We start from the raw sequence: 25,681 nt of genomic DNA, 5'->3' as shown, positions 1-25,681 counted from the left end.
GTGTGTGTGTGTGTGTGTGTGTGTGTGTGTGTGTGTGTGTGTGTATACACATTTTTACAAATTAAATAGTAAAAAAATAAAATAAAATAATAATAATAATAATAATAATAAAATATATAAAATATACAGAGTTGAATATGTGCAAAACAAGTGGCATTTATATACAGTGTGGAGTGCATATTAGGACGACTTGGGCACCCTTTGAAATTTTTGATACCGTCACCAAAACAATGTCACTTGCAGACAGCTGCCTACATCCATGCTATAAAATATCATGCAGAATTTCAGAGTAGAGCCTTCAGGGATGATAGAACCTGACCTTGAACGGTACTGTACGGGGGCCTAGCATGAAACCCAAGTGCGAATGTAGATGATGTGAAAGCTTTTGAATTCAGGGAAGCAGTGTTGTGAGTATTGAAGGCTGCTGAAAAACCTCGTTTAAACACCTTTCAGTGGATTCTTCACATTTTAATCTTTCGACAAAAGCATTCTTCTGTGCCATTGTATTACCTGAGCTGTGCCTGGAGCTGAGATTGGTGCAGGGCTCTGAGCTTTGGCAGACACCTCTGTGCTGTAGACCATGGCTCCATGAGGGTTTGGCTTTGCACCTCCTTGCAATACAAGCTGTATCTCTTCCCCCTTCCACTCAGCTGGCTCCTGGAAGGGACACCAAATCCCCCAACGAAGGCTATGCAAGAAAGCAGCGCGGGATGTAGAGGTAGCAGATAGCTGTGTGATGGAAAACGACAGAAGAATAGGGAATTCAGACATTGATATGATGATCTCGCAAAAAGAAACCAGCGATTAAACTGTTGTAAAAACTAAACCGAATGTAGTCTTTTCTCTTTCATCCAACTGAATAATTACAATCTTTTACAGTGTTTAACTGTGATCAATTGATAACGTTATTTAATTTATAAAGCAGAGCATTAACAGTCTCCAAGTACGACCAAAGAACAAAAACATAATTTAATTTGCCAACTTGTAAATCCTTATCTCTAATCACAAAAATGAACTGCAAGAGGCCTTAAAACTGTGTGGCATGGTGGTGCTTGTCGTTAGCACTGAGCATTCTCTAAATCCCACATCGCACACACGTTTTGGAAGCAGCTTTGCTGTGTTTGAACATGATTTACAATCAGTGCCGCTGAGGCTCTACTTCAGCCGTCCCAGGAAAAGTAAAAAAACATTCTGCTTTAAATCATCCACAGAGAGACTCAGTGGTTTTGCTGAATCGATTAATAAGCTGGTCAGCCTCAGACGATTGTAATCAATCATAGGCAGGACAGGACAGAATACACAACAAGCCTACTAGCCCCACACTGCTCCAAGACAAAGCCGGCCATGTAATAGTTTGCTGAATGCCTCAAATTCCACTGAGAATAGTTCTTTAATGTAACACCATAATCTGGCACTATAGAAAATCAGTCATAAAAGTAGTGTCTTTATTCTAAATGTCATACAGTACCTGTTAATGGTACAATAGAATACAATTATCCATGCAATGTGTTGAGGAGATTTTAGCTAATTTTGTGCCATATAATCTACAAACTAATCTAAAACCACTCTTGCAAAGGTCAACTAAAAAAAAGTAATGATATTCAGAGTGTGGTGGTTTCAGTTCTTTCTTCATTCTATATAAAAAGTTAAGTCCCATCGTCTGGGAAGGTAGGAGAGCAAAGCAGAACTGCTTTTCCATAAAGTCACTTTTTACTTCAGTATATAAAAGGAGAGCAGCCAAAAGGTTAAAAGAGTCTTCACCATGATAGATCCAGTCAAAAATTCACTAGACAGAACATATCTTACTTAGTACCACAGAGGCTATTCCAGATGGGAGCAGCATTTGTGTAATTGTGTTTCTGTTTCCTGTTTGCCACTAGAGTTCAAGATGTTCATTCACAATCCAGTACCATCTTTCAGCAGAGTTCCCAATTACACATCATGTTATCGTATGGCCTTGTAGGCCTTATGGAACTTTCCCAGATTTAAAAATAAAAGCAGGATGGGCACCAGTTGGGCTGATGGGGTGAGCAGGTGCTGCAAGGCTGAAATGCAGCAACCTGGGTCAGAGTCCAACCCAAACCCCCTCTGCTGGGTATCTGCTGCCAGCCTGTCTCCCGGCTTTCCTGTTCGCTCTCCACTGTCTAACAAAGGCAAAAGGCCCAAATAAATGCAGGGCCATACTGATTATGTTCTTGATAGGCTCTCCAGGCTTTCTATTTGTAGTAAAACCATTTTCTTTAAGCATAAATAACATTATGCTCCACAATCCATGTTATGGCATTTGCTGTTTAACACACTAAACTAACAGCAGCAGCAGGAGCTACCTGATAACAGTCACCACAACCAGCTGGCGTATACAATTTTGGATACAGTTTCTGTTGAGATTCAACTCCTAACAATTGCTGTAGTTATCTTTTAGCCTCAAGAGTGGATGTTGCAATCACTTGTAAATCTTGAACTTACCAATCAGGACACTGTGTAATCAGTAATATTGTCAAAAACTCAGATTGGCTGTAAATAAATAATTATTTTAGTCACTCAATCCACTTAAAATCATACAGGACTCTCTAGTGGGACTGTAGCCAGATTAGACACTGGCATTAACAGTAAGTGGACACTTTCTCTCTAAATAGGATGTGATACAGATAAACACTGGTTGGAAGTTCATCCATTTCAAGCACGCCTAGGGTAGAGCACGCAAACACAGGAATTAATCCCAGTGCTCTGAAAAATAGGGATGTCGTGTAATCGACAGGCACATCTCTAAATCAGTTAAGACATTTTAGATGAAATGTATAGTGGGAGAAGATGAGTATATATGTGTTGTGACATCCTTCTCGATTTCACTGAAATAAAGCATAGTTTTTATCAGACATTTTTCACTGAAAAGATAAAAACAAACGAACGCCCACATTCATAAAATTCTACTTTCATAATATCAACGAAAGATTCAGAAGAAGAACGAACGAAGACTTTTCGGTGCGATATCACATTTCTATTTAAATGAAAGAGAAAGGGGTGACTGTCACAGCAATGACTGCATGCTATTTAATTAGCTGCCAGTTTCCACCACAATTAATATACCTACAAATCCAATATGGCATGATGAAACACCATCTAAGGTGAATGAAAAGCAAGACTAGTGCATTTCTGTGCACTGCTTTCTTAAATAAATTGTGATCTGTGCGGTCATGGTTATTGTAGTATCTTTTGTTGACCAAGCCATCTACCACGGTGTCCCTCCTTGAGAGATTTTTCTTACAGCACCGCGGTGCACTGACCTTTGCAAAAGAGGTCCTTGTCATGTAAGCTTAAACTTAGATCATTTTGTTCTATTCCTGTGAAAAATAACCAGTGCACTCTTTGTTTTTCTGTTGAGGGCTGCTTCAAAATGTCAGTTTACTATGAATTATGCAAAGTAATTTCACTGCCCAGTTAACAAAGCCCAAAGTGAAGTGTTCAGATAGCTTAATGGAGCTGACATTTTGAATACTACAAGTGAAAGTGCACTGCAGCAGGGACTACGTGTGGTAAAGGTGTAAAGGTTAAATTCATGTCAGCTCCCTGCTTGACAGCAAATTTGAATATTCGCTTTTATAATATACAATAGACGAACACCTAATCCTGCAGTGTTTATTAAGTTCTTCGACTGCCGTTTACTTCCTTTTATACTGACAAACCAACCTTCGGACTTTGTGTTTGGTTTTTGTGTTTGGGCTGAGATACCTGCCAATTTCACACTCATGTAAACACTATGGTTGTCGCTTGTGTGACACTTTAGAGGGAATTAAGCAGGAGAGTACCCAGTCCTGCCATTAAAGGTCTGTTATTCCATCTAAAAAACTCTTTAAAGCCTCACATATCTCAAGTGGCCAAAGTTGCTGATCAATACTCCGTTCTTCTTGAAAGGGAGCCAGTTTCAGACTATAATTTTACCCTCTAGTAGCACAGACATTAACAACAATTTTTTTAACTTCAGAACTATATGGCAGACATAAAACAGATAGCACTGTATTCCCCGTTCAGGCATTGCCTGTTTTTCTATTTCATGGGGGTTGAATTAATAGGATGTTTTATATGAAATGTTAAATCAAACAAGTCTATTTTCAAAGCGATGATTTTGTTCAAATGAGTAGACTAGAGAAAGATCATTTTATGGCACAGGGAGTAGCCAGTAAAAATTGCAAGGCAATTTATCTAATGTGTCTCTTTTTTTTTTTTTTCGTACTTTGTGTCTGTAACGTCTCTGTGCTCTGTGCAGAACATGAGGGAAAGAACAAAATGAGTGTCTCGCACATGACCCAACGCTCACTTCTTGTATTATTCAGTGAATATATTGCAGGAGTGATTCGGGAGCAAAAACGCTGGCCGAGCTCTGAGAGAATGAGAGAGACAAAAGACCAATCAGGGGGTCTTTTCTATAGGGACGCCTACAGCCTTGGAAAAAAAGAAGAAGCTTTTATCTGTCCAAAACTCAATGCTTATCACACTTTCAGTCTTCCAATCATAGGAAACTGAGCCCATGTTCAGAATTGCACCAAGTAGCTGAATGGGAATCTAAAAGGAATGAGAAGTGAGCTAAACACCCATAAAAGTTACAAATATGAAGTTATTAAAGGTCAAAGTGGAGGCATTTGGGGGTTTTTTGCCTTTTCTTCTTTTGGCAGGTTTACAAAAACAGAATTCTGCGATTACAACAATGGCAACGAAAGATATCACACCAAGAAATAATTCTCTTTTAGACGCAAAGTGTGAATCACTGTCACGGTTTCAGTACAGCGGTTTTAAAATGCTTCAGGACAGCGTGATCTACATATGAACTGCAAAAAAAATAAAATAATAAAGCACCAAAAACGTGGGGTGGCAAACAATAGGACTGAGGGGATCTCAAAGGGACTCTTGAGGTTTGAGTAAACAAACAGGATAATAGTTCCACTCAAAGCCAGGCAGAAAAATTCACAATATGCATGTAATCCTTCTACAGAAACAGTCATCAGAATTCAAAAGGCAGGAGCTTAAGCGCTACAATATTCATTTCCGTGATTACACGACAGCCGAGATCAATGGCACATCTACATGCAGGTGTAAGGGCTTTAACGGTATCGTGGTAAGAGCACAGCACCGTAGGAGGCAGTCAGCTGACGCATTTGTGTTAAGGGCCTCTGGTGAGAAGAAAGTTGGCGAGAGGGTCAGACGAATCGACTTATTCTGAGCACCACAGTGTGTCAGTGAGACTTAATCAATCCCAAAGCCTGCTGGTGACAGCAGAGAGACATCAAATCAATTGCATTATATTTCACTGGCAATAAAGTATGACTCTTTGCACTCGCGCCGTTTTGGGGAGGAAACATTTGAATTAATCAAAAGAATTTGTCATTTGAATTGAAAGTTGTTTTTCCACGTGTTCGCTGTTGTGCCGGTCACTATGTCGGACAAGGCAGAATGATCAATAGCCAATTTCCCCAAAGTGTGATTACACCGTTGATTTGAGCGTTAAAGGCTACATTTAAAATAAGAGCCATTAACTTTCACTCAGAGAGCAACCCTGCACTTGTTTCAATAGTGCACCGGGGAGGGGGGAAAAAATAGAAACAAAAGCCTGAGGCAAAACCAGAGAAGCGGCAAACTTTTTCATAAAGTTGCACTGAGGGAAAAAAAAACAAAACCAATAACAGCGATGTCACCGCACACATAATTGCTCCAACTGGTAAAGTGTTTTCTAAGGGAAGAATCCATCAACCTTGTTTAGAAGTGTAAAACATAACGCTGCAGCATTTCTAGACAAATAAGTGTGTCTGTTCTCAAACATAATACAGAGTGGAAACAAAGATCTCACGTCTGTAACCCGGAGCAAGAAAAGTAATCATCAAACTTTTGGGGGACACCGAGGAGAAGACAGGAAGAAGGAAATTATTATAAAGGTGACAGAAGGCGAGTTTTGCACATCAAAGAGAGCTGAAAACACATATCCCAGCAGACAAGAAGAACTGGAGGAACAGACACTTACCAGTGCAATTTACTACAACTTATTAACTCAGAAAAAGTAAGAACATATAAAAAGGGGCTGGGGAAAGCCACCGTTAATTTAAGGAACAACCACCAAGTCAGACTGGCTCCTGTTGTGCCTGTTTAAGTTTTCTTAATGTGCCCAAATATGAAGGAGCCAAGTTTGCGATACGCCGAGATAAAGCAGTATGCAGAAACATATTTTTGGAAAAGCTCAAAGAAAAATGGCAAGACACTCATCGACTCGGGGCTTTCTAGAGAATGGCAGGAATTAATCCTAAATTAGGGGGATGTGAGCATTGATGAGAGACAAAGTCTGACAGTTATTACCATTACCGCAGTCTGTTGGGCTGTTCGAGTCATTATTTCAGCCAAGACCCTGTGACAGGCACCGGCCCACAGCTCCCGCTACTTATTCTCTACAATGAGAAGCCCTGAAGGAAGTGAGAGAACATGCACAGAGATCATTAACTTAAGAGCACTAAACCACTCACATTTTCATCCATCTGTACAAGTAGTCCAAATGAACCCAGCAGGCTTCTGTGCTCTACTCAGCTCACCAAGGCCAAATCAAGCTTGGGAAGGAATTGTGTTCCTTTTCAGCTCTCGCTGTTGACAGGCACAACTTCAAGGAGGTGTTCATGATAGTCACTCAGGCTCAGGCCAATTTGCCGTGGACATGCATGTCTTTTATTCGAGCTTTGATGTTCGACAGTACACACCGATAGACATAGCTCTGACGGTTAAGCGTTTGACTCGCTCAATTTTATTCTGGAATGTTTTTTTGAAAAGAAGCATAGTGAAACGCTTAAACCCATTAGCAGATATTTTGCTGGCTTTTAGGAAAATTATAGTTTAGGCACAGACCAAATGCTCAGGATGGAGGTTTTTATCCTCGCTCTAGCAGTTTTACAGACGTTATCATCACTTGGCTGGTCCGCCGCTTTGGACCAGCCTCATTAAGTGATGGACCATTTGAGTTTTGTTTTTTTCACAGTGAGGGGGTGCAAAAACATCCATAAGACAAACTCAACTCATGACATATGCCTTATTAAATTCTGGCAAGTAGAAACATAATCAGTAGTTTTCTCATTTAAAATAATACAGACACATTTAACTGACAGCGACAATATGAAGTGCTTCAGATGATTATCAATTCCTCATCAAAGCATCAGATCACTCGTACCTCTTTGCATGAAAATTCAAATCACCAAAAGATAATCGTAATACGATAAGCTGATATAATCACTCGCTGAAAGTTAATGACACCGCGTGCGCGTGAGAGTTTACGCCAAGCAAATACCTTTTCCAAAACAAACCTGTCGACATGATATCTCAAAATTAATCGTGTAATATTTTTCGTCTCCAGTGCACTGATATACTGATATACTGCAGACTCAGATTTGTCTAATCTGCCCTAGTTGTGATGAGCTGTATGCAACAGTGGAGAGGAAAAGCTAAATTAGACTTTTCTACAGCTGCTTGGGCTTCAAATGTCTCTGAAATGCTACTGACTTCTTTATGCAACTGCTATTTTAAATGAAAATCAAGTCTGGACTGAATCTCATCTACATTTAAAAAAAAAAAAAATCCCCCCCCCAAAATAAATAAATAAAAATAAATAAATAAAACAGCCCCAGTCTGAGCAGGCCATTCACAAGAAAACCATTAGATGAGCAAACATCATCACCAATGCCTCTCTGGCTGCCAGGGCCCTGCATCCGTCTGGAGAAGGATGGCACTGCTGGCAGGCACTGACAGGGTAAGACTCACTCTGGGCCAATCGCAGGGGGAGATTGATGCACTTCTCACTGGGGGGAGAACTGACATTCATTTTAATTAGGCGGGCGAAATATTGTCTCTGCGGCACGCAGCCTTACTTGCCTCAGCTTCACATTTGGAAGGAAGGGGGCGGGGGCCCGGGGAGCAATGCCCTCAGAATAGGCCACCGATGAGCTAAATATATCACTTTTAAATCCTGATGACATTACTTTGCTTAAGATGTTTGATTAACATTTAATTAACATTTGTATGACATTTCAGATCAGTAGCAAACAAATATATAACCGGTTTCATTGAGGGAGCGGGCCACACCAAGAGGGAGGTCTACACCCTCCCGTTATGTAATGCCAGCAGACCGGAAGAACTGCGACCAAGGGAGGGGCTCGTGAGTTCACAGAGCGGTGTTACAGTAAAGTAGATGTTCTGATAAGCATTTGATTGGGAAGAGCTTCGCAAGATACTTTTCATTCAGCAAACATCATTAAACCCTGCAGGGGCCCACAAAAACCACTCAACACACACACGCACACTCAAAAGCACACAAACAGCTACTTAAGGGAAATACCTGTCGGTGAGCCAATTAAAACCCAAATAAAATCCTCTGTGGCACAGAGGAGAAGTTCTACACCATCACGTTTAATAAACCCAGCCACAACCTCTGTCACTGCTTTCTGCTCCACATACTGTTTATCCTCCATCCCCTGGCAGTGACAACCGAGACAGAGAGAAGAATAAAAAGATCATTAAGAGAGTGATATTTATTATAGCTCAGCTAATGGAAGGATTGTCAAATACCAAACGCGACACATGCCCGCGTAAGACTCTGAACCACAATTACTAAGCCATCAGTCAAGTGTGTATTGGCTCATTCAATATATTAACAGTAGAGTTTTTAATATGCTGCCGGAGGAGCAGCTTACTATTTCCTTAAGTTGATGTTCTAATTAGCACAATAAACAGAGCGACTTCAGCTCTTGTCGAGGCACAGAGACAAGGCGGAACTGCACCTGTGATAACACAGCAGGCCTGTCAAGCCTCGGATTGCTGAACACGTTGAATCAGTCTGCGTGGGGTTATGGTGAAAGCGATACTCCACATATCAGTGGAAAAAGCAAGAAGAGGAAAGAGCAAAGAACTTGTTAACCCCCATTTTCCAACCAACCAACTTGTATACTACATACAGTAGTAATCAACACTTCTTACAAGCAAAGAGCTGCTTCATTTTGTGGGTTTATATGTTATTTTCAAAGGAAAAGTCTGGCTCACAAGCAACACATCTACTTCCCCGCAGACATCAAGTGCATAACACCACTCAACAGGGTTCTCCTTTTAAAACGGCAGATGAAAAATAGAGAGGGTCAACCAACCCATGAAACTAACATTAGATTCATTTACAAGCTGAACACAGCAAATATAACCCACTAGCAACAGTTGTCATTTCAGGCAAAACAATGTAATAGCTTCTGGCAAGAGGGGAGATGATTTCCTCACCACTGTCTGAAACAGTTGCTAAAGGAGAGCTTAGTGAGCAGTCAATTGTGGGAACACAGCAATGCTTGAGTAAAAACAGAACAAAATGTTCCTGGGATGAACAATAATGGGCTGCCAAAACACCTCCAGAAGGGCTGGGATTTTCAGTTTTGTTAAAGAAAAATGGAAAAAAAACAAAGTGACCGTGACATATATTTCCACAGCAGTAATTTACCAAGACATGAGCAGAGTCACATATTACTCACAATTTTGCTTTGTTAAGTTTCAACTCTACTGTTTAGCAAAGGCTCCCATAATGCACTGAGTGTTTATCCTTCAATCACCTCTTTTTACTCTGTTTTATTCATCACTCTGCATTTAATCATTAGGAACAGATTATCTTTTTTCCGGTCTTCGCAGCAAATGTCCACCACTCCCTGAGCTTTCTTCCTGTTTAAACAGAGTTTTTCCTTCCCACTGTGACCAAGTGCTTGCTCAGAGGAGGTCAGCTGATTGGTGGGGTTTTCGCTGTGATGACTGTTGTGATTTTGTCCCATATGTGCAAAATTGAATTGAATTAACAATCTTCAGCACAATTCTAAATGATTTGCTTCATTTCAGTATAATACTAGTATACTGCATTAGTGTACATGCAGTTTATTGCAGACTTTAATCGTCTCTATAGCAGGATGTTCTGACAACTCCCTGCGCAGATCTCTCTGTACAGTTCAGGATACAGGAAATTGTTAATTTCTCCATGAGCTCTGTATCCACTGTAGTCATCAGTCTCATTTATTTGGAAATTGCTCTCTGTCACTTCTCTGACAGCTAACAGATGTATTAGGATTGTAGTTTTAAATTAAACCACAGCCAGCAAACAATGCAACATTCACAAACGCCGCCCGACCCCAACTCTGTTTCTTTCATATGACCATGTTTTCTTTAAATTGGAATGTTGCTTTAAATAGCATGTAAGACATAGGCACGCTGCCAAATTCAGACCTGCGTCTGCATACATCTGCGTGAGAGCTCAGGAAAGGGCAAAACAGAGTACATTTAAAGGTCATGCATTAATGGTCACACTTCCTCCCACGCTCAGTAATCAACTGTGCCACTCACTGAATGCAGTCAGGGTCAAAGGTGGCACAACCTGAAAATGTGATGCAGGTGACACTTTTATCACTGGTTGCAAGCAGGCCCAGTTACTCGAGCTGAGATCCCATTTCAGTACATGACACATAGCACAACTGTCAAAACCCTCTTTCAGCAACACAAGTTTGCTGCTGCGAAACAGCTTGGGAGAGTCACCAATTACTGTTCCGAGGATGTGATTCACTTTTGACACTCTCTCAGAAGCAGTGGTTAGTGAGAGGATGAAACCAAGTAGCTCTCTTAAAATGTCCCTCCCTTCCCTTCTGTCGATCTATCCATTTTGCTTTCCATCTTTCTTTAGGCTGCGACCTACAAGCAGTCACTCATTCCCTGTGTCAGTGTTTTGGATGGCTGTAGCTGTCAAATTCCCCGACAAATTGTTTCCTGGCAAAAGGACAAAGCCATGAGGGCCAGCAGAGCCTTCTTCACTGATTTCCTCCGGACTACCCACACCACCCCCAACCTACACCCCCACACCCATTAGCGATGAGCTAGTGCTTGTCAGCAGAAGAAGGCGGACAACAATAAGCCCCATCGTCTTGCATTAAGCTTTACGTAACTGTATTACATGGCTCAATAGATGAGTACTGCTGCGCTAACGGTAGCTGAGGAGAGGCAGCAATCAGCAAGCAGGAGCAGGGGCAGAGATGTCTCAGATGAAGTTACGGCGGGGCTAAATTGGTGCTGACAGAAAACAATTAGGAGAGGCATCATTGCCTCGCATCAGTTGTCAGTGACCCGAGTATTCGCACAGTGAGCAAACCGCTGCCTATGGAAGGCATTCACTTAAACTTTTAAGTGCATAACTAAAAGCATGATGTGCTATGTTGAATAGTACATCATGAATAGATTTTTTTCCCACTTCTTATATAGAGCATGTGAAGGAGCTGAGAAAGGAGCAATCACAAACGTTGAAAAATTTTACAAGGCTGGCATGAAACTGCGCGCATTTCTTTGTGTTGGCATAAACTTACCTTACTCACCTTCTATTGTAAGTGTAAGGCCTTCTCATTTTACCATAAAAACAAAAGTTCTTGACACCAATACGGTATTGGGTTTATATGTCATGTAAGTGGGATAAAAGTATAACCTCTGATGATGTTCCAGGATAGTTCCTGGCACTGGCTGTGAATAGTCTTGACCTTTACTTTGTTCACTAACTGCTTGGTTTACACATATAAGTAAGTCTGAAATGCTGCACAATAAGGTCGTGGGCACTGACATAAATCGATGGATTTAGTTCAAACCATTTAATAAGTAAAAAAGTCTGTGCCAGAGAAAAGTAAATCCTCTAAATATTTTGTGATCAAACCCCATATTAAGAGCACCAAACAGCAAAAGCACTGTATCACACTGTGATGAAAGCAGAAACATCAGAGGGCAGCAACTGAAACAAATTAAGCCAACAATTATCAGCACGGACACTGCAAAAGGTAGGAGAGGACTTTTTCAACATTCTACAAAAGTTGAAGAAGTGTCAAGCGGCAGCTTTTACCTTGAAACCCTCTTAAATCTCTCATTATCTTTCACATCATTGGAGTAGGTATTAGTTTATGCTAAAAATGCCACATTTCGTCCAAGAAATCAATGACATGCATACATAAGCAATTAAAGTAAAAACATAGTAAGAGATGGAGGAAAATAAGGTTACCTTCATCTTAATATTTTGTAGCATCATAATTACTGAGCAAGGCAGTGAGCAGAGCAACTAACTGCAACTCTTAAGCACTGCTGTCTTTTTCTCCCCCCCGAGTTTCTTCGACATTAAGCGAAACAATATGGAGAAGTGTGTTAAAATGGACATAGAAGGACACAGTTCCCCTGTGTTCACCCAATCAAAGTACAGGCACTTTGCGGTGTGTCGGGCAGCATAGTACAATGGTGTCAAAAGGATAAGAGAGAATGAAATAGCAAAACACAGAGAAAGCAAGTAAAAGGACTGTGGGCACGGTGTGTGTGTGTGGTGGCAAAGAAAAGTTGATTATTTGAAGTTCATTGACCCCAGATATCCTCTGAGAACAGCCTATCAGACAAATTCCCAGTTCCTCTCCTTTCCCCAGCCTCCTTCATTTAAATCGTTATCTCCATCCCTCTGACTGCTAAGGAGCATAAAAAAGGGTGCTCAAAGGCTCTCAGAGAGAGAAAGAGAGAGAGAGAGAGTGCATGGCAGTGGGAGAGCAGGCAAAAAATAGAGAGAGAGAGAAAAAAGGATCCCGATCATAGCCAAAATCAAAAATACCAAAGAGGATAAGTGACGACACTGCATGATGTTCTTTCTTCATAACCAAAGGCGATAAGGGCAATGCAATTTTTTTTAAAAAGGAGGCCATCCTTGTTCTTTGTCTTACTGTGAGAAGCAGACTGGCTTTCAACACAGCAAGGATGAGACATGTAGGCAGTCTCAGAGCACCAGGTGATTGCCTCTGTATTGCAGCGGTAATGTCTTGCAAGAGAAGGGATTTCAACAAAATTGTTTTACAGTTTTCACCCACCTCATCCCCCTCAGAATACATCAAAAGATATAATTTTATTTAATCAAAGGGAAAAAACAGTAAGGCAGACTGGCATGTTGCTGCCATGCAAGCACAGCTCTGTAGCGGATGAAACTCTTTTCAAGCTGCACTACACAGCACCATCTAGTGTCAGCATAGGCATTAAAAGATCGGATTCAAAGGAAGTAGCAGGATGTCCATACATCACTCAAAAGACAAATCCACACATGCAACAAACAGAGCGCTTCAGGAATGTAACACCCACTGCCCCCAAACTTTACAACAAAGCTACTGTATTATTGTTATTGCTGAATCGATGAACGTTATTCTGCAAAAACACTGCAAAATACTTCAGTGTATTAACAAGTTTATGTCAGTTTCTACATCTTTCCTACAGTACTCAGTTATCCTGTAATTCTATTAAACAGATGGACTTTCATTTTATTCTAATGCATATAATATACCATCTAATATATTGTATAAGTATAACTAATATGTATACTTAAATTTAGCATCTCAGTTTATCTACAGTGCGGTGAAAAAACCTGTCTTTCTATTTTGAAACAAACTTTCTTGTCATTTTTTTAGCTGCTTTAACACCCATTTTCAATCCAGGGCTTGTACCTGACCATTTTGAGAGGTTATTTCTTTTTTGTGTTTGCTTATTAAGCCACTTACCACTGACCCATGAATCACTCAAGCATAGAAAAGGCACCTAATTCAAGGGAGGATCCAGTCTTTTGTCTACACGTAACAGACACCTCAGCAAAGAACAATTTTGAACTTAAGGGCTTTGTTAGAAAAAGTATGAAAAAATCTCAATGATAACACAGTTTTACAAATAGCATTCTTTGACCAACAAGGTGATTCCCTAAATACCATTAGCCAAAAGCCTGGCATCTCTCAACACGGCCTGCAGTGTGTCCTTATGTGTGAGTACACACACACTAACAGAAGCCACTGATTTTCAAACACCACCAGAGTTATACTAGCGCTTGAAAAATCTTACAAGAGGTTGTGGCGGCAATCACACATGAACCCTCACATTTGTTGTTCTCAAGTGGTGTCAAGTAAGGTCTTAAATAATCAGGCCCCATCTTATCTTAATGACCTTGTAGTATCATATCACCCTATTAGAGCACTTCGCTCTCGCTCTGCAGGCCTACTTGTTGTTCCTAGAGTATTTAAAAGTAGAATGGGAGGGAGAGCCTTCAGTTTTCAGGCCCCTCTTCTGTGGAACCAGCTTCCAGTTTGGATTTGGGAGACAGACACTATCTCTACTTTCAAGTTTAGGCTTAAAACTTTCCTTTTTGCTAAAGCATATAGTTAGGGCTGGACCAGGTGACCCTGAATCCTCCCTTAGTTATGCTGCAATAGACGTAGGCTGCCGAGGATTCCCATGATGCATGGAGTTTTTCCTTTCCAGTCACCTTTCTCACTCACTATGTGTTAACAGACCTCTCTGCATTGAATCATATCTGTTATTAACCTCTGTCTCTCTTCCACAGCATGTCTTTATCCTGTTTTCCTTCTTTCACCCCAACCGGTCGCAGCATATGGCCCCGCTCCTCCCTGAGCCTGGTTCTGCCGGAGGTTTCTTCCTGTTAAAAGGGAGTTTTACCTTCCCATTGTCGCCAAAGTGCTTGCTCATAGGGGGTCGTATGGTTGTTGGGTTTTTCTCTGTATCTATGAAGCGCCTTGAAGTGACTTTTGTTGTGATTTGGCACTATATAAATAAAATTGAATTGAATTGAATTGAATTGAATTTAATTGTGTGAAGTCTTGTTGGCAGTGAAAAACTGTCTGCATTGAAGATACACCCTGGCTCAATACAGCTATAACACCTTGAAAGCATCACATAGTTGACAGTTGCGACACAGTCAAGGGACCTGTATAGTGTCCCATCACACTGTTCTTGGTAGCCAGAGATATAGAGTGTGAGGGCGTAGCAGTCAGCTGATAGTATGGCAGGACTGAGAAAGATGCAGTGGGCGGCTGGGTGAGATTTCTTCAGGAGGCAGCACGCATCAAATCCTTATCAGTCAACACCCAAGAAGGAGCAGCCTGTGCATTAACATTCACAAATAACATATGCACACATCAGGACGCAGATACACAGACATGCACTCCTCTCCCACACACAGAGACAAAAATTACCCTCCACCCACTAAATATCTCTCACCTCATCAAACATTCAAACATTTATGCCAAAGAAGGTGAAGGTGGTGAAGTAGAGTGTGGCAGAAGGTAGTTTTTGTCACCCTCCCTTGCTATTCTGGGGGGATGTAGATGACAATTTGATGGTTCTATCAAGTTTATTAGAATTTCTAAACTTGGATGAAGTTTTTTTTTTAATATAATTCCACTAGGAGCTTGAAAGTTTGAAATATTTAATGGCAATATGTCTATCAGAGTAAGAAATATTGTGTAAATCTGATGTTTTGAACAAAGGCTGGTAGATTTAATGGCAAACCTCATGACACATATTTACAAATTTATACAGTGCATACTTTAGTGAGCACAAATGTGCTCAAAGCAAATTGTGGCACATTAGGAATGGGGTCATCAAAAACACACACATCATATTACTGGGACCATGAACCACTTCAATAAATTTATAACATTAATGTAACCCTGACAGTGGGAAAAAGTTCAGTTACTCCAACTCCAAAAAACAAAAAATGATTTTAATTTCACGTTTATTTGCCTTCATTGCTTCCTACCAGAGTCCAATTATGACCACCTTCATGTTCACATCTGTTACTCAACCGTGCATCACAAACTTGTACACAGAGTAAACATTACCTGTTGTGTCAAACTGATCCAAGTACAACCGGGCTACGAAGGAGGAGATGCTAGCAGCTGGTGATGTGCAAACCAAATGTAAACAAATGACTCAACTGAGCATTGCTAGCTGCACTCCATATGAGAGGCGGTTACATGGTGGAAAGGTTACTCTAGGTGACTTTAACTTTAGTTATTGTTAAACTCAAGTGCCAAAGCATGTTACATGCATAATACAGCTGCCGGCACCTTGTTTCAATAGATTCACACCTCAAATTAGGTAGTGTGTCATCAAATGACAGTAGCTCATTTCAAAATAAGGATGGAAAAAGAAATTTACCTCATTTACTTAAAGCCACCTGCAAGTATCAATAAAACATTTTTCAGTGTTTGTTTTTCTATATAATCATAAATATCACTACTATACATTTAATTGAAGTATCATGATATCATTTTAGGGCTATATCACAATTTGCACCAATGCTTCCTTTCAAATCTGTTATGATGAAAGGAAGAAACCTAAGAAAAGAAAGGTGTGCGACACATGTAACGTCATGAGCTGTGAAACTCAATCCTGCCAGACGTGTTTAATCTAGTAATAAGTAAAGGGTGTAATTATGTAAATATGATATCATTTCACTTTTGACTGTTTTTTTTATGAAACAAAATGAAAAGTCTTGACTTTTTAAAGTCAACAAGCCTACAGCTGTGGCCATATCTGCTCTACACAAAGACTAAACTTAAAAAGAGATGCAACAATGGGTAGAGCGTGCTGAAAATTCTTTCTATTCATCCCCTATTTCTACTTTCTCACCTAAATACACATGCAATTGTGTAACTTTTAGCCACTCTAGCTATAGGTCAGTTGCACTTTGGTGACATTTAATCAACTGCTAACAGCCAGTTGTGAATTTAAGTGAGATATTCCACACTGTTGATAGGCTATAATAAAGTTTAATACAGACATAAGCACCCTTCTAAGTATAAACAAGAATGACTCTGCTCATCCACTGGCTTATATCTAGCACCTTCACTATGTCAACGTTTCAATTAGCCCAACAGTTTGTTTAAAGAGAATGGTAATCGTTAGAATTTCATGCTGTTAAACTGCTCAGAGTCACTAGGACGGCTCTCTGTATCATTTTGTCACAATCTCTTTTTTTAAATTCTAAAAGTCACCTATGAGATACTAGTGTTATAATAATGCTTTCATGTGCTAGAAAACTATTCCATATAAACAGTTGCCTTTCCACAACCCAAAAACCATTATGTCTCAACAGGAAATTATCACTCTTGTCCACGGTAAAAAAAAAAAAAGAAAAGAAAGAAAGAAAAGGGAGAATCTGTCAATTTACAATACACTGTCAAGTGGATGCAAAGGTAAGATTGGGTGAATTAATACATAAACGCAAATGTGGTACGTGCCAGCCATGGCTAGTTGTTTTTCCCGCTGTTTTTAATTGGTGATCTGGTGACCCATGCTTGTGTAAGTGTCACGGTCCTGGGTCGGGTCGACCCAGCATTTTGAGTTTCTTATGTTTTGGTTTATTTTTGCATTATGGATTGGTTATTCTCTGGTGATACTGTTTTGATTACAATTATATTCTGATTCTTTAGTTATCTGATGATGATGTTGATGACGATGATGATTATGTCTGGTTTAGGTTTTGTTATCTTGCCCTTATGTTTGGTTTAGGTTGCCTGTGCTTGGTCTTCTCTGCCCGTATGTCCCTCTGTTTGTCCATGACGTCATTATGCCTGTTTACGAGTCTGTCTCTGTCTGGCGTGTGCTTCCTGTCTTATTTTGTAGGTCTGTTTCCTTTGTCAGTGCGTTCAGCTTTGTGCTCTCCCTGTCTCGTCAGTGTAATCAACGTCAGCCGTGTCTCCCAGCTGTTTCCTCTTTGCTCCGTTCACCTCTTGTATTTAGTGTCTGTGTCTTCCCCTACTCGGTGTCGCATCGTTAACGTCTGTTCACCCTCACTTGCTGCGTGTTTAGGATTTCCAGTCCTCCTGCATCTCTGTTTAGAGTTTTGTTTGCTTTTGTGAGTTTTATTTTATCTTGATGTTCTGCTCCAGCAATAAAGCTGCATTTTCTGTCTAAACCTCGTGTCCTGAGAATCCTGCATTTTGGGTCCATCACTCCTGCCTGCCTGCCACACAGCCGACCATGACAGAACGATGCGACCATTTCCTGGACCCAGCGGATTCATCCCGGGAACATGACCTCTCCCGCATCCACCGCCTGATCGAGCGGGTCTCCCACACTAAGGACGCTAAGACTATGGCAGTTGGGATTAACGCTATAGAAGCGATCCTGGAGGGGAATCCTCATTTGCGCACACTAAAGGGATTTAGGGGCTTCATAGACCAGCTGCATGAAGCCCAGGAGGTGCTACAGGCTCGGGAGCTTGCAGCTTTTGTCCGCGCCCAGTATTCTTCGCCGAAGCCGTCGCATCGGCAGCAGCCGCAACACAAGGAGCTCTCCGCGGAGTCGGCCGCCGTACAGCAGCAATTGCAACAGGGGAAAGGCGTTTCCGCACCGCGGCCACAGAGCTCCACTTCTTGCCGCTCAGGGCTTAATTCACCTGCCTCCTGCTTGGCGGCGATGTGGTCGCAGGATGAGGACGAGGACGTCTTTTCTCCATCGTCACCAGTTTCTCCTGTCGCCTCAGCCCCTGCCGCCAGGAGGAAGCGGCGCCACCGCCGTCATTCCTCACTACAACCGGAGCCCAATCACTCGTCAGAACAGCAGGCAATGGTGAGTGATGTTGACTGTACCCCTATTGCTTCACCTGCAAATAGTAATGGGAACTGTTTTCTTCTCACGGCTAAGAGTAGTGAGGTGAAGGCGGTTTGTTCCATGGACGTTCACCCCGGCCCAGTAGAAAGAAAAGACTCCCTGACTCATTATGTTGATGCTTTTTCCGCTGAAGAATCAGAATGCATGGGCAAAACTCTGATTGTGCACCCTCTGTTGGAGCCTGCTAAGAACTTTTCTGTCGATACAGAGTTAACCCCGGACAGTTTGAATTCAGTTTTGACATGTACTGCTGAATCTATGAATGGCGCTGTGGGTTCGCAACCCAAGAATGGGGAGGGGGACTTAACGGGCTGTTTCTGCCCTGTTCTCTTAGAGCAGAGAAGCCTAAGCAGAACTGTTTCTTCTGAACTTCTTCAGCTAGTTAAACCGAGCCCTAGAGGCTCAGGGGAGCCTATACCACCCCCTGCATCACGCTCACTACAAACACCTCCTCAACCGTTAGCCCGTTCAGCAGCCCAGCTAGCTGTTCAGCTGCCCTCAGCTCAGTCAGCTGCCCAGTTAGCCACTCCGTTACCCGCAGCTCAATCATCTGCTCCTTCACTAGTTTCATTCTCCCCACAACGGTCACTTCAGTCTTTCTCAACCCAGTCTCCTGCTGAGCAGCCATCTTTTCTCACTCGTATTAAGCAGGAAAACATGCTCAACAGGACTGTTTTCGTTCCTCGAAAGCTGGCCCGATTAGAGACATTTACTACCTCCAGGGCCTCCCCAGAGTCCGAGTTTCAACCCGCAGTTGACTCTGGACCCCTGGGGGCTAAGGAGTCAGCCGATGACTGCACCCAACTGTTGCCTCCTGAGCCTAACCTATGTGTTGCTCAGCCCCAGTCAGCATCAACGCTGCCAGAGGCCCGTGTGCCTGCTGGTCCTGTTCTGTCCCTGCCAGAGGCCCGTGTGCCTGCTGGTTCTGTTGCGTTCCTGCCAGAGGCCCGTGTGCCTGCTGGTTCTGTTGCGTTCCTGCCAGAGGTCTCCGCACCTGCTGGTTCTGTTCTGTGTGTGCCAGGGGCTCCAGTGCCCACTGGTTCTGAGACTGTTTTTGCTGGGGGGCCCGAGGAGCCCGTCCAGCCTCCTTCCTCGTCAGCTGGGGGGCCCGAGGAGCCCGTCCAGCCACCAGCTGCTCCACCAGCAGCCTCATCCACGCTTGCAGCAGCAGTTTCATCCATGCCGCCACCTGCTGCAGCGCCTCCGTCTGCATCCTCCACGCCGTTGCCTGGCCCGGCCTCTGCTGCATCCTCCACGCCGTCGCCTGGTCCGGATTCAGCATCCTCAGCGTCGCCTGGTCCAGCGCATGCTTCGGCTTCATCCGCTTCACCTGGTCCAGCCACTGCTTCATCCTCGCCTGGTCCGGCCTCCGTGTCTTCAGCCTCGCCTGGTCCGGCCTCCGTGTCTTCAGCCTCGCCTGGTCCGGCCTCCGTGTCTTCAGCCTCGTCTGGTCCGGCCTCTGCATCCCCGTCTGGTCCGGCCTCTGCATCCCCGTCTGGTCCGGCCTCTGCATCCCCGTCTGGTCCAGCCTCTGCATCCTCGTCGTCCCCGTCTGGTCCAGCCTCCGCTTCGCCTGGGGCTGCAGGGGCCACGCAGCCTTCAGGTCCCCTACTACCGCCTCCACATCGTCGGTCATCTGCCAGGCCGCTTGTTGGGCATCTCCGCCACCGTGGACGCCCTCCTGAACACCCTCCTGAACGCCGCCACTGCCTTCCGCGTGGCCGGCCCCCGGATCTGCTCTGTCGCCGCCACTGCCTTCCGCGTGGCCGGCCCCCGGAACTGTTTGCCCGTCGTCGCAGTTGCCGTCCACACGGTCGGCCCCCGGAACTGAACTGTTTTGGCCTCCTGCGCTGTCGGCCTCCGGGTCGGCCCCCTGAACTTGACCTTCTGGGTCTTTCTGGGCTCTGTCCCTCCTTCCTGGTCCCCCGCCGCCCACCCTGGTTGGGTTGTTTTCTGTTTTTGGCTGTTTTTTGTGCTTCTGTTGGGCGGTCTGGAGCCCGCCCTTGTGGGGGGGGGGGGGGTACTGTCACGGTCCTGGGTCGGGTCGACCCAGCATTTTGAGTTTCTTATGTTTTGGTTTATTTTTGCATTATGGATTGGTTATTCTCTGGTGATACTGTTTTGATTACAATTATATTCTGATTCTTTAGTTATCTGATGATGATGTTGATGACGATGATGATTATGTCTGGTTTAGGTTTTGTTATCTTGCCCTTATGTTTGGTTTAGGTTGCCTGTGCTTGGTCTTCTCTGCCCGTATGTCCCTCTGTTTGTCCATGACGTCATTATGCCTGTTTACGAGTCTGTCTCTGTCTGGCGTGTGCTTCCTGTCTTATTTTGTAGGTCTGTGTCCTTTGTCAGTGCGTTCAGCTTTGTGCTCTCCCTGTCTCGTCAGTGTAATCAACGTCAGCCGTGTCTCCCAGCTGTTTCCTCTTTGCTCCGTTCACCTCTTGTATTTAGTGTCTGTGTCTTCCCCTACTCGGTGTCGCATCGTTAACGTCTGTTCACCCTCACTTGCTGCGTGTTTAGGATTTCCAGTCCTCCTGCATCTCTGTTTAGAGTTTTGTTTGCTTTTGTGAGTTTTATTTTATCTTGATGTTCTGCTCCAGCAATAAAGCTGCATTTTCTGTCTAAACCTCGTGTCCTGAGAATCCTGCATTTTGGGTCCACCACTCCTGCCTGCCTGCCACACAGCCGACCATGACAGTAAGGGACAACATGCAGTAACACAGTAAGAGCCCAGCCTTGGCATGCATTAAGTGTTGAAGGCTCTCCCACGCACATAATTACCACAGTCCTTTTGTGATTTTTTTTTTTTAAGCCATTTGAGGTTGTTAAGTGGTTTGAATTTGGAATTTACTTCCCTTGGGGACATGTCGACTCTGTAGCTTTGCAAGAGGTGCCTGCTGCCAATATAAACAGATGTAACACTGACAGGACTTTAGATATTATATTCAATTAACTAACAACATTAATGACATTGCTGTTATTACTTTTATTTTTAAGCAGTCAAAATTAACAAACAAAAACATCAACACACAGTTTATATATTAAGATGCGTCAGTGTATATTTGGATTGGGCTTCCTAATGCATATAACATTTACTAACTAACTTTGACCATCTGGTAAAATTTCAGGCAGATAGTTAATTGGTTGATAATTAATTGGCCAGGCTTTAGTTGTGATAAGTAATATCTAAGATAATATATTTGAAACAGAGAGAATTAAAAGGAATTCTCTAAGCAGACCTGCATTTTGAGCTTCATTTTTTGTAGAACTACCTAAAATGTAGCTACAACACTAGTCAAGACTTTGCTTTGTTAATGTGACGTTATTTTAGGCAACAACATTTAATGAGCCCCTTCAAAAACCTTTGACATATTTATGTAAAAGAAAACATAATAATTTTTGTTGAGTTAAAAAGTTGAAAAAGCAGATTGTGCAGAAGTTCAAAGCAAAACATAAAATAATAAGACAATGAAATTCCCATTTTTAACTACACTTTTCTGTTTAACAGTTTTGCATTGAGGAATGTTATACTAAACGTATATTTGCAAATCACTGAATTCTGTTTTTATGCACAGTGTCATTATTTTGGAGAATCGACTGGAAGGAAAAATATCCAGGCAGACGTCTGATGAGGTATTTATGCTGCTGGATATTTTGGGCTACCACGGATGTGAGGAGTTTAGATTTTCTGAGACATTAATTGACTTAACAGAGAGAGTAGCTCGACCAATATTTATTTATTTATTAATTTATTTGTCTCAATTTGGCACACCATAGTGACTATAAAAACATATTAATGAAAAGAAACAAAGTACTTATAAAAGTACAGAATCCTAATAAAAAGTACACCACACTGTAATGGTAAAAAATACAATAATCTGGAACTTGCTGGATTTCTCAAAGAGCCTTTGAACAACTCAGCAAAATTTTCCTTAGGTGGACTGAATTTCAGTGATACAATTGATAACTTATTTTAGTTAATTTAGTTAGTTAATAAAATGACTTATACCACCAAACCAGCCAAGAGCAATGGCATTCTTTTCAAGATCTGACAGCTCTACGTTTCAACCTCAGCTTTGTGTGCACTTTAGCAGGAAAAGAGTGCACACTTGTCTAAGCTGAAAAATAAAACAGAAAACTACACATTAATGCATGTTTAAAGAAACATGTTCAGCATGTTGTTATCTTTTTTATTAAATTGATTTATGAAACTTAAATAGAAGCTAATAAAATTTGAAAAAAAGATGGGAGGTTGTTCTAATGAAACACCACAATTTGATGTATAGTTGAATCTGGTCAAATCTTTATGATACAACCTACAAGCCTGCATGTCTTTGGAAACTTACATCAGCTCACACTATAATCTGACCATCCATACTTCTTTCACACAGGCCATATTGCTTTCAGTGATTTCCTCTGGGAGACGATGGGGAAAAGGTGTGACACTCAAAGAACACAAAAGCGATGGTGAAACAACAAAGACAGAGTGGAGCTGAGACAATGTTGTGAGGACTTGTTTGAGTGTTTCTGATTGGTCCTGAGTTAATTTTTGGCTAGAATGTTGATTAACAAAATCCATGTGCTTTTGCTTTTCTCTTACCATAGTCTCTCGGCCTATTGGAGTAGAGAAGACATACTCTAGCTGAAAGATGATTGCCAGAGCCTGATGATTGGTCAGTCTAAGCTCTAGGCTGCTGCGAAGGCCCAGGATCTGAGGCAGGGAAGATGTTGAGCTGAAGAAGAAACAAAGAGACACACACATGCAGTAAAGTGCAAACGACGCAAAGCTGTTAGCAAAGCAGTGACTAAATGTCACTGAAATGCACAGGTCCCATTATTTCTGTTAATAAAGCCGCATTTTCTATTAAAATGATTCAAAATCAATGTCTGTGAGGATTTGCTAAATGTTCCTTGGCAAGCACCGGCCTCTTGTGTGAGAAATGGAACAGCACTCTTGGTATTCGTCATTCACAGTTTGCATACACCATAGGCGGGAGCATACTGTGGAGTGCTAGCGTGTCACGAGGTGGGGCCGAGAGCCTTTTCCTTTTTCGCTTCATGGACTCTCTAGAGTCCTTTTTTTCCCTCTCTCTCTGCTGTCTGAAACTATCAGGCATAACATAACCAAGACAGACTGCCAGCTTTTCCTGGCAGCACCAAAACAATTCAAACAAAGTAATTATTCCCTACATTGGTGCTGTAGTCTTAAATCACTGCATTTACAAGAACTTTGTTCAGGAAAGTGCAAAAGATTTTAATTTTTGGATGCTGATTATTATTATTCATATTTAAACCATAATTAAGGACAGATCGCTGGTTAGTATGTTATTACTTTTCATACTAATAACCCACTCATACAGTATAATCATCCACATCATCATCAACATCAGCTACTCTTGAATGTGAAGTAGCAAACACATTTTTTATTGAAATGCCCAGTGAGAAGGGGAACATCATTCACTTCTTTTATGTGTGTGTGTATGCGTGTTATTGGCTGAGCTTTACAGCATATTTTGGCATATTTGCTTTAATTTCCTTCTCACATTTGACAAACCGTAGAAAAATATTTCTCCTAATCATCCCGACAAGCTCATCTTCAATGAAAGTGCACACGCTGACAGAGAGGTGTGGAAAACCGTTGTGAAAGTGTAAGCAGTAGCTTCTGCCATCACTGTCCACCGACAGAATGGGTTATTTCCAGAAAGTATTGTTGACACAAACATATTTCTTCACTCCCTTTACAGAAGGGACAAAGCTAGAGCATAAAAATAAAACTCCACATACGACATAAACTTTACAAAATCAAAATAAGTAATACGTCACCATACTCAGTTTCATTATTTTTATTTTGTTGTATGACTGAGATTCAGTTGTTAGTATTTTTGCCACAGCTGCCAGAACAGTCAAATCTCAAACTATTCCTCACTCCAGAGACAATATCTTTGTTACACACAAATGAAATTACAGTACTTAGCTAACAAGTTGCTGAGGGGTCTTGTTATAGTTGGTGTACCTATTGTAAACTACCTCAAAAATTATTCATATTTTTTAATTAATTAATTAATTACATTCATTTGTTTAAAAAAAACACAATATCTTTATTATTAATTTATTTTTTTGTTTTTATTCAATTTCACCAATTGTGAATAGCGGTTCTAAGGACTGGGCATTGTAGATCAAGGATTCATTTTACATCGTGGGCCACATACAGGCCAGTAAAACTAAAACTGGAGAAAAAGTTCTGGTAGTTCAAAAAGTTTTCGTTAATTTACAGAAATCTACAGAATTGTCCAGTGAGCTGATTTGGATTCTTTACCAGGCCAGTTTTTGTCTCTGGGTGTTATGTTTGACACTCCTATTGTAGATACATAAATAAATCCATCTGTCTGGATAATATGATTTTGATTGCAATTTATCTGTATTGTAGTGGTGAAATTCACTTGGGAGTTCTCTCTCTCCTGTTTTATTTTCATGATTTAAACCAGGTGCTAGTGACCTTACACTGGCTTAACCACTTTAACACCGAATGTAGTACATTTGAATGTACTTCATGACTGTTTTATGAGGTATGAATCTTGTATGCTTTGGTACGGTGTGTAAATTATGGGTCTAAGCTTGGGTTAGCAAATGGGAGCCCTTATGAAAAAGAGAATTTTTTATGGGCAAGGTCAGCAAATATTTTACAAAGCCACACAGAAAGTTTTAAACATAATGTACATCGAGACATGACCATTCCACATTATGACTATTGTGTTGATTTAATGTGCACTTCTTTTTTTCACAGTATTAAAAGTTCTTGTTTATCCAGCAAGCAGGCAAGCAGGAGTGTGACATTACAGTTCGGTACAGATATTTTTGGAAAGGATATAATTTTCATCATTTGTGGCTCAGTTTGGCACTGCAATACATTTGGAAAACCAAGATCAAAATGCAGCTGAAGTGCTGACTTTCAGCAAAGATTTCACAAAGTAATGGATTAACAACTGTGGAATTACAGCCATTCGGATGTTTTGAGTTGTCCATCTGTAAAACGAAGTGTCTTGCAGTGAACACTGATGCATTTGAGTGAATCTTAGCAGAAAATACAGCTCTGGATAGGACAGTCTTTATTTTCCCTTCTTTTCTTCTGTTTACTGTATTTAACTCTTGGATTATATACAGATAAGGATAATTCCCCCCTTGA

The 25,681-nt window shown here is 41.7% G+C and overlaps 1 protein-coding gene across 3 annotated transcripts in view; it reads right to left on the bottom strand.

The window, feature by feature from the left end:
• Positions 1-25,681, bottom strand: part of nphp4 (nephronophthisis 4) — a 184,499-nt gene that overhangs the window by 93,003 nt on the left and 65,815 nt on the right. For all 3 annotated transcript variants that reach the window (XM_085343906.1, XM_085343907.1, XM_085343908.1), the window contains 2 exons: positions 23,099-23,231; positions 511-729 (listed from right to left, as the gene is read on the bottom strand). In XM_085343906.1, the coding sequence (XP_085200032.1) occupies positions 511-729; positions 23,099-23,231 (352 nt within the window). The remainder of the gene's footprint in view (positions 1-510; positions 730-23,098; positions 23,232-25,681) is intronic.

Source organism: Diplotaxodon limnothrissa, linkage group LG20 (genome assembly GCF_057381915.1).
Source record: "Diplotaxodon limnothrissa isolate DT_005_m linkage group LG20, D_limnothrissa_male_GT1.1, whole genome shotgun sequence".
Lineage (NCBI taxonomy): Eukaryota > Metazoa > Chordata > Actinopteri > Cichliformes > Cichlidae > Diplotaxodon > Diplotaxodon limnothrissa.
The sequence above is the reverse complement of the archived record's forward strand: the minus strand, read 5'-3'. Positions and strand labels throughout refer to the sequence as shown.